Genomic DNA, 16,091 nt, shown 5'->3' on the forward strand with positions numbered 1-16,091 from the left:
GCAAGGGCAGTCCCGGGGCAAGGGCAGTCCCCGCTAGACGTTCTCAATGGTGCAGGCTCGGATGCGGTTGGCGGAGAGACATTTCAGAGCCTTGAGTTTAGCTCCCAGGGTTTTGACTTTCAGGGTATATATTATGGGGTTTCCCAAACAGTTGATGGTTATCAGCATAGCCGTGCAGTTTCGAAAGATGTAGACGCCTGGGTAGAGATCAATGTGGCACTGGTGGTTTGTTGCATCAAATATGACTCCTGCGAAAAAAGGGGCGTAGGAGATCAAAGCCAGGAGCCAAATAAAAATACTGGTTCTGGCAACCTGGACTTCAGCTGATTTGTAGGTGCCGGTAGCTTGTCCGCATGCTTTCATTCTCAGCTTTCTTTTCCTCAAGATGATAATGATTCTAAGGTAAGTGAACAGAGGTATAATGAAAGCTACCACAACATTGGGAATGGCGATGAAGATGAGGTAGTTAACGCAAAACGGACTGTAGAGGACAGAGAGATTTTTTTCCATATGCAAGCAGTTCCACCCCATCAATGGCAAGCAGCCCAAAAAGAAAGCAAGGACCCAGTTAATTAAAACTGCAGCTATGGAATGGCTTCTAGTAACCCTGAATCTTGTCCTCATGCTTTCAGCGACAGCCAGATAGCGTTCAATTCCAATGCTTACCAAGTTATAGATGGTGGATAAAATAGACACAGTATAGAAGGCATAAGGTGCGAGCATATCCTTGGATCCAAAAATTGTAACGTCAGGATTGGTGATGAACAGCATCGAAATCCAAAAGCCAGAAAAGCTGGTGAAGAGATCAGAAAAAGCCAAATTGCAGAAGAGTATAGAGATAGGCTTGTGCAGATCCTTTGTCGCCATTCTGGTGAAGATGACCGTGCAGTTGAAGATCACAGATGCTATGTTAATGGTCAGCTGGGGGATGCCCAGTGCAAGTACTAAATAATGACTCCAGATTTTAGTGTGGTTCGCAGAGCAGTTTGAGTATCTATTCATGGTGGAAAATCCTACTTTCAACCGTTAACAAGGTCTGCTTTACACATCCCGTGTGCTGTAAGAGAACAAACTACTCGAGTGTTACTGCCACCTTGTTCTCCAGGCGAAGAATGAATCCTGACACACAGCTACTGCTGTCACATCATCATCATGGATTAAACTTTAACCACTCGTGTTTTTAAATATTTGGGTTACCAACTCAGAGCATAGCCAGTTACCTTGCAGTTGCTAGGATGGCCAAAAGTGGAAAACATATTTACTACTATACAGATGATTTGCTTAAAGCAACATTTATCAAGAGCAAAATCTGGCCAGTTGTTGTGAGGAGGAAAGATCACATCAGTAGTTTAAAAGTCTTTGAGGCTACTCTAAAATGGAATGAATGTGAATTCAGCTTTAATTCACGAATAGGTTAGTTAGATAAAGGACTAGAGAGTCAGAAAATGGAGAGCAGTAATTTTTTGGTCTTGGAGGGAGGGAATATGTGACTGATGGAACTCGAAGAAGAACATCACTGTCATGTCACTAACCCGGACCCCAGTTCAGTGAAGGATGTAAATCCTAATTTTGGATCAACTGTAGAGACACCGCAAGACTTCTAAAATGCTCGCAGTTGAGCAAGAGACAACAGCACCTAGTTGTTCACTGCCTCTTGCTTACAATTACAAATCGATGTGGCCAACAGTGGCTGTTTTTCTAAGCACAGTTAGATCATATCTCCATAACAAACCCCAAACTTGCAGGCAAAACCATATGATGAACTGCAGCACTGCAAAGGGGATGCAAAAAGGTAAGAGTTCTTGTCTCCACAGATGCTCTTGTGCATGAGGCCATAGAAATATCTCCGGAGTACTCAGAAGTTGTCAGAATACACCTGAAATTGTATGGCCTTCCTTCCCTTTGTGCAAATCAGAGGTACTGATGCTTTGCAAGCTGAAAGACAGAGATGTATTCAAAGAGTTGTTGAATTAACTAAATGCAGGAGAATGGCTTAACCTTTTAGTAGATGAATGGTATTGGAGACTTAAGATGCCTAAGCAGTTCTGGTAATGCCATTTTTCCACCTTAATCCTTGGATGAGAATGCAGCCCAAAAATGACAGACATCTATACCCATACCTTTGTTATGGGATATTTTGCTTGTTTAAAGTTGATATGTAACTTGTACATTAATAAACCAATGTGATATCATTATATCTTCTATTTATGTGTCTTTTTAAAGGTAAACGGCTTTTGAGAACTAGATTTAAAATACTTGAGACTTGGGGATAGAAGCTCTTGGGACATATATGCAATGCTGTCAGACAGCAGAGGGCACTGCTGGAACGAACAAGCCAGTGCACAGTGAGGAATATGGGATTTTAACCAGCGGAGCAGTTGAGGTGAGCAGTACATCAGTACAGCAACAGCAACAGCACCATCGATAGCTTTTCTACACAAAAGTGGCTGCTTTTATTTGCTAATGCTTCGTGTGGGTCGGCCTCCGTGTCACCTACATCTTATTCAAAATGCCCTCAGACAAGGAGAAATCAGTGTGCTCTGGCTGCCACCTGGCATCTATCTGCAACCCAGCAGACAGTTTTTGCAGGCTTTCCTTTAGCAAAATTATCCAGGTAAAGCCATGTTACTTACAAAGGTATTCTGAGTTTTGGGGTTTTTTTTTAACTGTTATCCTAACAGAGGATAATTTTGCTTTAGTACCAATTTTACACCACGATGTTGCAGCAGCAGCTCAGCTAAGTTTATGGGCTTTCCACATTCAGTGCTCACATCTGATCATTTTAGCAGCAATTCCTGCTCAAAAACTGTAAATCTGTGAACTGTATGATAGCTCTGCCAGAATTTACAACGTAAGAAATTTGTGCTGAAATGTTGAGCTTAAAAAGGAAAATTCTGTAGCTTCTTTTTTCTATTGAAGCGTATGAATGTACATTTAGGTTAGTGTGCAATTAGTAGCACGCAATTATTATATACTAGATGTACTCTATGCAAATGAGAAAAAGGTATTTCACAGGGTCACAGGGAAGTGCAAAGAATGATTATATAGAAATAAGGGATGAAAATTGATTAATCAAGCCTGCTGATGTATTAATAGCCTATAAAATATTCTTCTCAAAAGTGTCACAGCTAAACCAGACTTTGTGCATCCTATAATGAACCTCGTACAGGCTCGCCAGCCCCATCGTTGGTGTGAGGTTGCTGCTGAGCAAGGACTCCACTATTTCTGTCACCTTGTCAGCGCCAGCACCACGAGTCAGCATGTCCTCTTAATGCCAGCAAGCGTGTCAGCAGGTAACGTACAGCCCAGCGGAACATCGGTCGGGAATGGCAGAGGACACCAGACCAAGGCTCACACATTCCTGATCTCTTCTGATTGTGGTTTCCGTGGCTCCGTGAGCTGCGGGAGGGGCTGGGAGTGGTGAGGAGCAGCAGGCTGTCCCTAAAGTCTGACAGCTTCAAAGATACCCTAGTTACTAAGATGGGTATATCCGTGAGTTGGGCGCCAAAGTGCCCGAGCTATTCCTGAAAATGCTACTTGAAATTTCTCTAATTTGAAAATGTGATGTTCAAGCATGAAACGCTAAATGACATGAGATCAGAATGTAATTAAAAATAATATCTATTAGTATAAATAGCTCTTCACAAAAGCTTTGTAATCTTATTTCCCTAATATAATTGCATAAAAATTAGCATAATGTTGCTAGATTAAAGGACACAATATTGTTGTGGAAACTGCTTTTTTTTAGTGTGCTTCAATACACAGAAAAAAACCCCAATTTGTATATTCCAACTCTCTGTAATTTGAGCTCTCAAAAACAGGTGAAAAGTAGTTTGGATCAAAAACACGGTGTGAAACAGAAGGGTACTACGTAGCCAAATCTGTACCTATAGCAATCTCGGTTAAAAGATATTCTTACACTTCGGGGAACTTTGCAATCTTTCTTGTACTTACGCTCACGACACTCCCGCCAGGAAAGAGTGTTATCTACATTTTTACAAGTGGGAAAAGAACAATCATATTATTTGCTTAAGATCACGCAGAAGTGGAGTACAGAGGGAACTCAATCTAATCTCCTATATCTCAGGCTGACACTTTAAACACTGGCTGTACCTTGCAGTTGGCAAAACTTTGACTGATATTTATCTGGATTTCACCTTCTACAACGCTTTTTGGTTCTATAATTGTTTTTATATTTCTTTATCTGAATGTCCAAATTGCTATTGTTTTGATATTTGTCATGAGTAGGAAATGGCATGATTTTGCACAGAATCTCAAAGCTCAATAATAATTATCTGACGATTATGCCTGCGGAGAAGACAATAATCACTGAACATGTTGAAGAGACCGAGAAAGAGACAGGAGAAGCTTCGGGCTGAATTTTTAATGATCGTTCATTTCAAGTGGCTGTTGAGGAAAATCTATCTTCACACAACTGCGCTTGCAGTTTCAGAAACACCGATAACCTGCAGCTCCCAGACTTCATCAGGAATCACAAGTGCTCAGCATAACAGGCCCCAGCTGTGACATGCCAAAGTTGATTTCAAAACAGGAAATTAAGTGCAGGAGCTGAGAGTCTTAGTTCTGCGCAGTAACCCTTGAACAACATACACTTTTACCTTACCGTGATGTAACAGCCATTCTCTGTGTCCTTTATGCTGATAATCCCCCAAGAAACTTGAGTTATGCCTGAAACTACAGGAGAAAAAGCTGCATCCATGTAATGAAAACAAGAACTCTGGAGCACAATTAAGCTAAAGATGATTTGGTGTTACTTTCAAAGTCATGTACATACACTACATACACAAAAACCCAAGGCACTGAAAGGATAAGGGATTTTACTGTTCTGGTTTCTTTCCTGCCATGTTCTCCTTCAACTCACATCCAATCCCTACTTCCATTCTTGAAACACCAGACCTTGTTTGTTGTGAAATGCAACGGTCCAGCTTTCTCCTCAGTTGACCCTGCACTCCAACTCTACATTTTACCAAACCGCAGACAACATATGACCTGAGCCAAAAAATGGCAAGTGACATGCATCTTGGCTAAGTGTTGAGGGAGATTAATTCCTGCTTGCCATGACCCTATTTATCCAATTTATGTTTTAATTTATGCAGATTAAAGTCTTCCTCTTTGGAGAGGAAGACACAAATGGGATGTATGATCTCCTTCCAAGATTTTTCTGAGACATTTTCATAACAGACAGCTCTCCGTTCCTCCTCCACCCACTCTGAGGAATTTTTGCCTCACAGGTTTTGCATAATCTGATGTCCCAGTGATGCTTTCATGGCCCTTACCAGGAACTAAAAGCGAAGACAATCACCAGGCTTGAATGTCTCCGACTGAGGTTTAGCATTATGTTAGGTACAAGCCACAAAATAATGGCAAGGACAGCTTGTTGCAAGAACACCCCACAAAGCAGGCCCTGTCCCATCTATGCAGAGCCCGAACATTTCTCTGAGATGCCAGAACTGTTATTTTCACCTTTGAGGAACTTGTATTAGGCTGTCTAAAGAAGACAAACATTGATAAATACCTGAAACCAAAGTCGTATGGTAAACAAAGCCCTCCACCCATAATTTCTATGTGAAGAAGCCAGAATGTATCTTATCCCTTTAGACATGAAATGGTCCACGCAAAGGGCATCTTCCTTCTGAACTAAACAGCTACAGAGGCACAGTGAGGACTCTTCTTACAAGAAAGCAACAGTCAGAAACGTGTGTGCTTCAAACCAGGCAAAATAACTAGAGAGGCTGTGAACACACAGAGCTAAATGTACAACCTAGAGCCACGCATCCTTCAGAATACATCTTCATAATTCTAGGAAACGTTGAATTGCACACGGCTAGTGTTTCATCACTCACCAAACAAATACTGTTCGTCCCCATAAATAATGGTGCTCTACATAAAACTGCGAAAAGGAGAGAAGTTCAGCTTTACTAATGATGACATCACATAACACAAGGTCTAATCCTCAGGTACAGCCTAAAATAGATAGTAAGCAGTTAATGCACTGGAGCTGAGCAGAAGGTCAAATAAAGAGCCATTGAGAAATGCTTCTTACTGTCCCACTGGAAATCACCTTGCATTAGAAGGTCCTGATAGAGCAGACTCAAGGAGAATCACAGCCAAACCACATTTTCACAGGAAAGATGGAGAGCCGATGTTTCTGATTCACCAACAGCTACTGCTCATGAAATTCCAGATTTCCTGTTCATGGTCAGGGAACTCTAATGAAGACAATTACAACACACAACTACATGAAGAGCACTTAGTGTGCTCTCTCACTCTGAAGAGTAGGTTTCCCAATCACCCAGTGACTGATCATGAAATTCATCTGTGTTTTAAGTCTCTTGGAAGTTCTTCCCTCTCCCACTGCAGGGACAATTCTTCCCAGGTCAGAACAGGATTTGGACTCAGGTCAGTCTCTCCATCACAAGCTTTAGATCTTTCTTCTAAGAGCAACAGCTGAGCTTCCCAGCACAAAGAGCTGTGCCACCACCTTGACCCTGACTGGGACTCCTATGCATTTGTGCCGTGGAGTCAGAGCCAGCCTGCCCTCACCCCCTCCTGCCCGTGCTGCTGGGACACAGGGGGACTGCAGCCGCTCAGCTGGAAGGTTAGGAACAGCTCTGGGCTTCCTCCCCTCAGCACATGTTGGGATCGTTTGGCTCAGACACATGCAAGCTTCATTAGCCGTCACGTCAGTCCCTCCGAACTTCCCGTGAAGCCCTTTTGGTAGCAGCAGGCTAATGTCAGATCTCACGCATTTCAGAAACCAGGCTGGGGGGAACAACTCCAAAATCTTTGCTGCTGTGGCTCTCGAGGCCACAAAATAAGTGCAGTTTTCAGTGGTTTTGATACTCCCTCCTGTTCTTATCTATCCTGTAGCTATGGACACAACTGCAATCCTTATGCCGGGAAAAAATAGCCTTGAGTTTAATGACCTGCAATAGACTCTCTGCGTAACTTTATCTCTTAGCTACTCTGACCAAGATCCTCATACGTATTTAGGTCCAATGTCCAAAGGCCTTTATGTACAACCCACCTACAGTGCAAGTCCTTCCAAAGATATCCCAAGCAGGATATCTTATAAAGGTGGCATCGAGAACTGATAGCCTTTCACTGCCAGGTGAGTTTCTTTAGAAAAAGGAGATCACACGATATCTGCCCTGCTTATTTAGATTACAGATCTTATAAGGAAAGGGAACGCCGTCTTTCCCTGAGCCTGACTTCACTTCCTGGCACAAATAAAAACTTAGTTAACAGGGCCGAAATGCAATTTATTACCACTTTAATAATGACAGGATGAACAGTTTACAGAAGAAAAAAAACAACAAACAGAACAAAACCCAAACCCAAGAATCCTGAATTTCAAGATTGAAATTTCTAACCCTCAGACTTTTCAGTCCTAAACAGATAGTTTCTTGCAGGCTTTTAGCTTTCAGAGAACTAAACACAAATAGAGCGGAAAAAAATTCAAAGGGTTTCGTTCAGTTTCCCCACCAAAGACCGTTCCCAGAAAAGAAAAAGAGAAAAGCCCAAGAGTAAAATGTCTTGTAGGTGCCCTTGAAGGCTGACACCGCCTGCCACTGCCACGTTCACGCCCCCGTTTCTCTCTACGTGCTCAGCATGCACCTTGCTTAGATAGCTCTACCGAGACTGCCAAACTAGGAAGTTAAAAAACGCAACAAATTCCCTTATTGTTCTTGTCACTGCAGTAACTATTTGTCTTAGCACCATGTGCTAGGCAAATCATCGTCTGTTCATGCTTTAATCTACCTAATCCAGGATGGAAAAACACTACCCAGCAAATCTTCATTGTTGGAATGTTATTTATAGGCATCCTTTTTATGAATAAAAGACCTGCTCATAAGTCAGCTGTCAGATTTCCCGTTGTTATTACAGGTCCTGATCCTGTGCAACCCTACTACTACTAACAGCGGAATGGCCACGCTCTTCACCTGGGAGCCCGCAGCTCTTGGTAAAGGCAAGCAGCACTTTCTTAGCTCCTTTGTTTTTTTAATCCAGCCCCTGCTGGATGAGTAGGCTTGCTCAGTGCAGCTTCACTCTCTACACCCCTTCATGGAGGAACACTGAGTCGAGCATCCTGCTCTTCTTCTTGAACCCCCATGGACAGAGAGGCATTTTGGGGAAGGGGAAGAAGTTGTCGCGCTCCCTCTTCTGTTTTCCTCAGCTCTATCAAAGTCCAACCCCAAATGAAAAGATGGAAATGTGTCTATAATAGAGACAACAGAGCAAAAAAATAGAATAGTGCCACTTTTCCATACACGCCTTTGTTTGCTGAACATAAAGCCTGAATCAGACACATGGAATTAAAACATTCAGATAGGAAAGTAAAGGCGACAGGAAAAAAAATAATCTGCATATCTTATACTATAGTACCAGAAGCAGGAAAGTTAAGAAAAAGTATTATTTAAAAAAAAGAAGAAGGGCAAAAAGCTCCAAAACAAACAAACAAACAAACAAACAAACAAACAAAAAATGTACTCTCAGTTAATTCACTAAGTGCAAAAGTATATATAAATAAGGCGTTGGTATGCCACATTTCTTGTTACTGCACACAGAAGTCCCATTTTCGTCTCACAAACCTACCCCAACCCTGAGCAACTGTTTGGAGGCTGCAGGGTAGGGATGGGGGGGTGAGGGAGTTGGGTTTTCGTTTGTTTCACTGGGTTTTTTTGAAACAAAACATTAACCTTAACACACACATTCACAGCTAATCAAATGTCATGTAGGCTGTCAGAAAAAATAGCTACCAGTAAATAAAAATGTAGCATTTTAGTACTAAGTTACTAAATGTGCACAGGCTGCAAAGTATCAGTTATTCACCACAGGCTACTTGCTCAGTGCTAGATAAACCTTATTCCTTTTGCCATTCATTTTTGGAGAAATGAATAAATTTAGGCAAATGAGGAGTAGGGTAAATCTGGAGGAATTACAAAGGGGAGGAGTTCACCTTCCTGGCTATGGCTTTCAGGTCTGTCCAGGACTACTTACTCCAGTATAAAACTGAGAGCAGAAATATGATCACATACTAAGAAGTCTAATCAATTCTGGTTTCAACACTGAGCCTATTTAAAATAGATAATGGAATTGCTGTTCCTTGTTCTGTTCTCTCTGCACATTCTCAAGACAGAGGCATTAGGTAAGTCCTTGCCTGCTCTTTCTAACCCCACGTACCAAGGTTACATTTATTTATGTTTTGTTTCTGAGTATCAGTACATACAGTACAGACTCTCTAATTCTTTTATATGAAAAAATGGAGAATGTTTTCTATATTTCTTTGCCTTTTATTATCTGTGGTAAAATATCAAGTATGGACTTTTCTCATGAATGAAAGAGTGGGGTTGGTTTTTTTTTTCACCTTTAGAGATTCTGGTTGCCTTCCTCCTCCAAGAAAAATCAATGAGGTTTGACTTGATCTCTATAGTTAATTATATATGTAAATTTAAAAAATCAAAATAGAATTTCTTTATCTGTAAATGTCTTAATATTTCAAATAGCTTGTTTTAGTCTTCTACACATATTGCTTTGCAATTTATGATATAAGATGAAAATCTTATGGTTGCCTGCTGAGAAAGAAAGAACAATATGTCTTTGCTGCATTAGCCCGGCAGATCCACCTATTTTTGCACTCTGTGCACTATGTACATAAGTACACTATGCACTTACAATGACTAGATTAAATAGCGGTCTATAATTAGTATTGAAAAATGCAGAAGGTATTTTTATGCTTCTATTAGATCAGCAATGCTATAACAGAATAAATCACCTTTCCAATGTAAATATCAGCACACAGCCTCAAAATTAAAGATAAACACTGCAGTTCTTAATAGTAATGAAGGGTCTATTGTTTGCTCTGAAGTAGACTAGACTGCATTAAGAAAAAAAAAGAGATACAATATTATCAGAGGTGTCAGAGGGAAGCACTGCACCAAGAGCCTATTAAAGGGACACGGTTTTAAAGCAGATCAAGGTTCAGCTGCCAGACTTAAAGTAACAGAGGTCTGAAGTGCTCAGAAAGTGCCTTAAGGAGCACAGCCTGAGCGCTGGGGAAATGGGGGTGTTTCCCTGCATTCTATTTCTCTGTTCTTAAATTAATTCTCCATATCTATGACTCATAGCTTGCCTTTTCCAGATTCTTACCGAACAATTCAAATACCTTCCCTCTTCTTCAGTCTGTATTTTGTAGGCATTCTGTCTCTGGAGGCTGCCCACATGCAGTACAGGGAAACAGAAACACAAAGAACCTTTGCTCTTCCTAAGTGTACAACTAGTGTTTGCTTGATATTGATTACTGACTATTTAACACTTGGCTAAATTTACTGCTCTATTGAGGGATTTATTACAGGATCTTGAAAGACTATTTAAAAAACCCTTATGGGCTTTTATTAGATTAGTGTTAGTAATTAGTGCTTTAACAGTTGAAAGTAAGACAGGGAATGCATATAATATTTTTGTTGCTTTTTTTCCCAAGCATGATTATTCCCACTTTCTTCTCTGAGTGTAGAGGCAAACTACACCATCATTAATGCAGAAGAAACACACTCTCCTCCCCATCTTCTTTTCCAAACCTTTCCCTCAGGTAGCAGCTTCACAGGATACATTATGCCGAGTTAAAGGCTAAACATTTCAAGAAACCTCAATGTTTTAGAATCAGTTTATACTACTTTTTTGTTATATTTGGAAGGTATAGTTTTAAAAAAGTAAGGATTTCATTTCTATCTGACCACTTTTCAGAACTAGGTTGAGTGATATCCACTTACCAGCTCATTTAATGCACCTCCACCAGGGCAGCCTCATAGTTCACCACACTCAAATAGTCAATATGACTGATTGCTAATCTTTCAAATTGCATTCAGCCTTGAGCTGTCTTAATATCATAGCACCTATGTTTTAAAATGATTACTAATAGTCCTTGCAGGGCTTTATAAAGAAGCAAGCTTCATTATCCTCATCCTACAAAAGGGAAACAGAGGCACACTGGTGCAGCCACCAGCACCAGGAGGGGAGAGCATTCTAGCCTGGATCTCTGTCCACCACCTTATATGTATCTCAGTTAGCACATTCCATTAATAGCCGCACTGATGCACCTCAAATGGCTTGCTTGATTCCTCTGAGAGATCAGTGACCCCCTGGTAGTGCTATTAGACAGGCAGAAGAAAGGCAAAAGGTCTGCAATGTTCCAACAGGAATATTCCAAACCTCTTGAGAGAGAGCTTTTATTAATGATAGATTCAGTCTGGTGTCATCCAGAGAACAGCAATTGTAGAGGACCACGATATACATCCATCTAGATGCTTTGTAGTGGGGTTGCAGCAAACTCCATGTGTTACTGAAAAATAATTTTCTTTAAGAGGAATGGAATGAATCCCAGCATGTTTGAACCTTTTTCTTTATCACAGACTAGAACTCAGCCACGAGAAGACTTTCTCCTACAGTCCCTGCTCTAGTGCTCCAAAAGACAGATGCACGATAGAACATGATTCCTCTAATTTTCTATATTTCTACTTACATACTTTCAACTTTCACAAATATAAAATTTACATGACAGTGTTGGCACTGTTATTATCAGCATTGATTATCAGTCTGATATTTCCTCAGCACCTTTAAATACAAAGCATACCTGATATCTCTATAAGGAGCATAAAAAGAAACGCTTTAACTTCTTCCATTGCCACTTCTAATGGTATAGACTGCACACACATTGGGATGCAGATGCACTCACATACACTCTGGGATGAAAAGTTGCATTTTCCGTTGTTTAAGAAAGAAGAGTAATAACTGCCTAGAAATGCCTAATAAGACCTAGAACACACAGAAAAGGCAGTAAAACATAGCTGCTTTAGGCAGTAATCCATAGGTTCTTTAGGAAATAGGGATTACCTGAATTTTCCTCTCTCCAGCCACCTAATCCAACAAACGAGTGAATACAGCTGACAAGCTGACATTATCTCAAAGTAGTTACCACAGCTATCTCAGTGCAGACAGAATTTGGACCTCAAATCATCATCTTTATGCAGGATATATTGCTTAGGGCTTCCTTCTCTTTCTTCCTTGTAATCATTCAAGCTGCCAAAATAGATTTAAAGGCTTGTGTGAGTCTGCCTGCCATCATCCGTACATATCAGCGTGTGCTGTCATTGTCAGGTCCACTGTATGCAAGAAGAAACAAGAGCTCACATTTGTCAGGTTGCTGAGTGTGCACTGAGAGCGAGAGATACCCACTGGTGCTGCTCTGTGCTGTCCCCCTCATATGGCTGTGGAAACTGCACGAGCAGGCTTCAGGCAGCAGAGAATTTTCTAGCTTTATCATCTGTGCTGGACCAGTAACAGCGCTTTGTGCTTAAATCTTTGAAACACTGTAATTTTTTTATTCATTAACTTCCCCATTAAACATGGATCCTGCAATTAAATTTTAGCAAACGAACTCCGTAAGAGGGACTGTTATGGTGAACAGAGGTTTCATCACTGTCATATTTGGCCTACATGGAGGGGGTTTATAACTGAGAGAAGAGTGGACACAGACTGCTTGACCAGGACACGTAAGGATGCAAATCCTGTAATCTCAGAGTACACTTACTTCCTTCCACAGCTTACGATAAAGGCACAACGTGATAAGGCTGTGTAACAACTTAATTCTCACTCTCTCTTTGATACTAAAATTCAGCAAAAGACAGAAAAGTGCTTGTGGCAGAGCAGCAGGTGAGAGAGTGGAGCCAGAAAGCAGCTCTTCAGTTAGCTGTAACAGCCTGTTTCATTTTGGGAGGCAGAGTTGGTTCCCTTTGCCCAGCAGGCAAAGAAACAACACTGTGTGTCACTGGAAGACTCCTGAAAGGCAGCTACAAGACAGTATTAGAGTCATATATGGAATAAACTTGGAAATGTTTTTAACTTCTTACATTTCTGCCAGGCATGGCATCCAGATGCATCTGTGTTGCACAAACGGATAAATTTGTGTCAGAACAGGAATGCCTTGATTCTCTTCACATTAGTCTATGTGTGAAGTTATTCAAGAATATACACTGTGCAGTCACACCTTGCTGTAATCTACATTCATCTGCAGATCCTGAATTCTCTTAAAGAATTACACATGTAAGCATTATAAGATCACCTCTGCTATCTCCACCACATACGAATCCAACAACTGCCCCTCATCCCCGTGCACGACGTCTGAACCGCTGCAGCGTGATTGCACATAGCATGTACTGACGAACGACTGCCATCACACGTGAGATGAATCCTGCTTTGGTTTATCTACGCTGCGCCTAAGGCAGCATACACCTATGTGATGCCTTGATCAGCATCGAGGTTCTTGAGCAGACATTTTTTAGTAGGCTGATGCATCCAAGAGCATCACAGTGCCAAGCTCAAAAACCCTCGTTCACTAGTTTGCAGCCTGCTTCTGGCAACATGCAAGCAGTAGGCAATTTTCCATGTACACAGTGGACCCAATCACATTATTGATGCTCCATTTAAGGATCAGCCTGACTAGCGTGAGTACACTACATTGTCATCAATTTGTTTAGCTGACCTCATGCAGAACTGCAATGTGCTGCATCACCTCGTCCTTCTCCAGCAGCCAAGCCAGGGTGCTTTCAGCTCTGGGGGAAGGGAAGCTGCATGGTAGAAGCCATACATAGGAACGACATGCAGGTGACAAGGGACATTACTTGAGTTTAACAATTACTCTCCTTTCTCCTATAGCAAGAGATATCAGCGTAAGAACTGGAATATCCCTTATATGCTGCAAGTTGTGCACTGTGATACTTAAGAAAAAAGGAGTCATGATTTCTCTTAGCCCTTACATTTAGATTTTGAAGACTGGAAGCAGAAGAGCAGTTTCAGAGGCAGGTACTGCTGAGAAACCCCATTCTTTTAGCTGTCCAAATAACCAGCACAAACCTTTAGGTCTTCAAGACATGTTGCAAGGTCCAGTTCCGCAACGAGGTGTTTGTCTCCATGCAAACAGGCTTTTTTCCCCTCTGTGGCATTGCAGGAGAGGCTTTATTATGCTGCAGAATGTATCCAATGGCCTGTTATTAGATTTTTAGTCCCATGTCTAGCCATAGGATCGGTTATCATAAACCCAGCACAGAAGACTACAAAGGGACAGTAAAGCCACAAAGTAATTTGTTTGAATTAAATTTTAAAAATACTAAAAAAAGGATTTCTGAATTTTGACACTGCCTTTGTTGTAAACAAAGCAAAGCAAAATATCCCACAGAAGCACATCACCTTAGCCCTGGATACTCGTTTTTTGTTAAAGGTCAGCTTCTTTCTTTGATACAGCAAATTTATGAGGACACACATATATGACAGAGGGTACGACAGTATCACAGGTCACAGCTAAAAACATTGTCTTCGCTCTCTGATACAAAGGAAGTAGTTTGCAATTGTTTATAGGGCATATCTAGAATCCTCCAACCTCCTTGGATTTTTCCTTTAGTTTATATGTGTTACAGTCAAAGATCTCATTAAGCATGTGATTTATGTATACATGTGCAAATTATAAACACTATGCTCAAATCAGATATGGTTACTTGTAATGCTTCACTACTACAATAATAAAGCTTATTTTCAAGGCTAACTCCCCATAATAGCTTGGAATGTACATAACATACAAATGCATATCATTATGAAAAATAAAATTTCCAGGTAAAAGTGAATAGAAGAGATAGGAATGATCACAAACACTTGTTTTTACATGATTAGAGATACACAAATCCAGAAATAAACATTTGGAACTGATTTTGCCTGTCAAAGTAGTTGATCAGGACTTCCTGAGGATGTGTAATACTTAAGAATATGTAAATAGACTTATGTGTATATGCTCAGTTCATGTTCAGCAATCTCATTAATTAGAAACACAGACTTAGATTCCACTTGCTTTTAAGTTGCTTTGTCTTTTGTACTAAAGATAATAAGTTTCACAAAGCAAGCTAAAAATAGAATGAGCCCTGCACAAACTAAAGCTAAAAATAGACTGCATGCAAAACTAGCTTTTGCCATTTTCATAGAGAAGGCCGGCCTTCACTCTGCTCCAAAGCTGGCCGTTACAACAGATTTTAGGGGTGGATTTGAAACCGGTGGACAATAGAGCGGTAACGAGAACTATGACATTCAGGGCAGCCTGGGCTTTCTGAAAAGCGGCGGTGCAGTAGAAGCACTATCAGCTGTGTCGCAGAAAACAACGAATTGCCAGCGAGGACACGGCTGAAAGAGGGTGACAAGAGATCTAAAGGGGCAAACAAAGGCGTCAGTCAGTGAAAGAGAGAGAAGGGATTTTAACTAAAAAGCAACAGAGGGTATTCTTACTGTCTCAGTACTTCAGCCTTCAGTGGCATAAAGGTCATTCACACTTTAAGAGATAAATATAGTTAATAAAAACAGGTAACTGTCAACATATAAAATTAATAGATTTCCAACCGCTTTATCCAGTAGGAAAAAACCTGTTTTAGGAACTCTTTTGTGTGGTTTGTCAAATGAAAGGGGCACTTTTCAGCTAGCCTGAACACCACCTGTCTCGCGGCACTGAGTCAGAGGAGATGCAGGTTTCCAAGCAGCAGCTCGGCAGCTCCAAGTAGGGCAGTAAGCGGGGAACAAGTAGGACAAAGTAGATTTAGGAACTTTTATGGAATTCAGGCAATCTGACCATGGTCCAAAGAGCTTAAGGGTCTTTTCCTAGATCACACAATAGCACACTGGCAAACTGCTAACATCCTGGCTTCCAGCCAGAAGCACCGTCCTCCATCCAGCTGCCTAAGTGAACAGAAGAGGGAGTTCTCAACTGAAGGAATTTTTACCTCAAGTTTCCAAGCTAGGCTTGATAGCTAAAACAATCGAAAACATTTACAATAAAATGAAAACAATACGTAATTGTATTGTTTTCCAGCTATTTTGGTGCCAAGAAACAGCTTTGGTCAGGAAACCAGTTGTAAATTTGACAAGGAAGAAACAGAGATAAGTAGGACTGCGTACTTGCCAAGAGAGACTCCCTAAATTTAACTGTCTTGAACTTTGCGAAGGAAGAAGAGGCCTTCAGCCCAGTTCAGCCCCACTCTAAA

The 16,091-nt window shown here is 41.0% G+C and overlaps 2 protein-coding genes across 6 annotated transcripts in view; one reads left to right on the forward strand and one right to left on the reverse strand.

Annotated features, from left to right (window-relative positions):
* Positions 1-10,259, reverse strand: LOC134518928 (lysophosphatidic acid receptor 1-like). Of its 5 annotated transcripts, XM_063342316.1 has the most exons (3): positions 10,171-10,238; positions 4,625-4,695; positions 1-1,057 (listed from the first exon to the last, which is right to left on the reverse strand). In XM_063342316.1, exon 3 carries the CDS (start codon positions 1,000-1,002, stop codon positions 34-36), a length of 969 nt encoding a protein of 322 aa, XP_063198386.1. In that variant the 5' UTR covers positions 1,003-1,057; positions 4,625-4,695; positions 10,171-10,238; the 3' UTR covers positions 1-33. The 5 variants fall into 5 exon arrangements, with proteins under 5 accessions (XP_063198386.1, XP_063198390.1, XP_063198387.1 ...); XM_063342320.1 differs by lacking the exon at positions 4,625-4,695 and having other exon boundaries at positions 1-793; positions 10,171-10,259; XM_063342317.1 differs by lacking the exon at positions 4,625-4,695 and having other exon boundaries at positions 10,171-10,240.
* Positions 8,974-16,091, forward strand: part of CA4 (carbonic anhydrase 4) — a 20,083-nt gene continuing 12,965 nt past the window's right edge. Inside the window, exon 1 of the mRNA XM_063342321.1 lies at positions 8,974-9,169. Within this exon, the coding sequence (XP_063198391.1) occupies positions 9,112-9,169 (58 nt within the window). The 5' untranslated portion in view covers positions 8,974-9,111. The remainder of the gene's footprint in view (positions 9,170-16,091) is intronic.

This window comes from Chroicocephalus ridibundus, chromosome 7, assembly GCF_963924245.1.
Source record: "Chroicocephalus ridibundus chromosome 7, bChrRid1.1, whole genome shotgun sequence".
Classification (NCBI taxonomy): Eukaryota; Metazoa; Chordata; class Aves; order Charadriiformes; family Laridae; genus Chroicocephalus; species Chroicocephalus ridibundus.

What these genes read in the sequence shown, in the direction of transcription:
- LOC134518928 (XM_063342317.1), bottom strand. Translation starts at nt 1,002, where the DNA reads ATGAATAGATACTCAAACTGCTCTGCGAACCACACTAAAATCTGGAGT.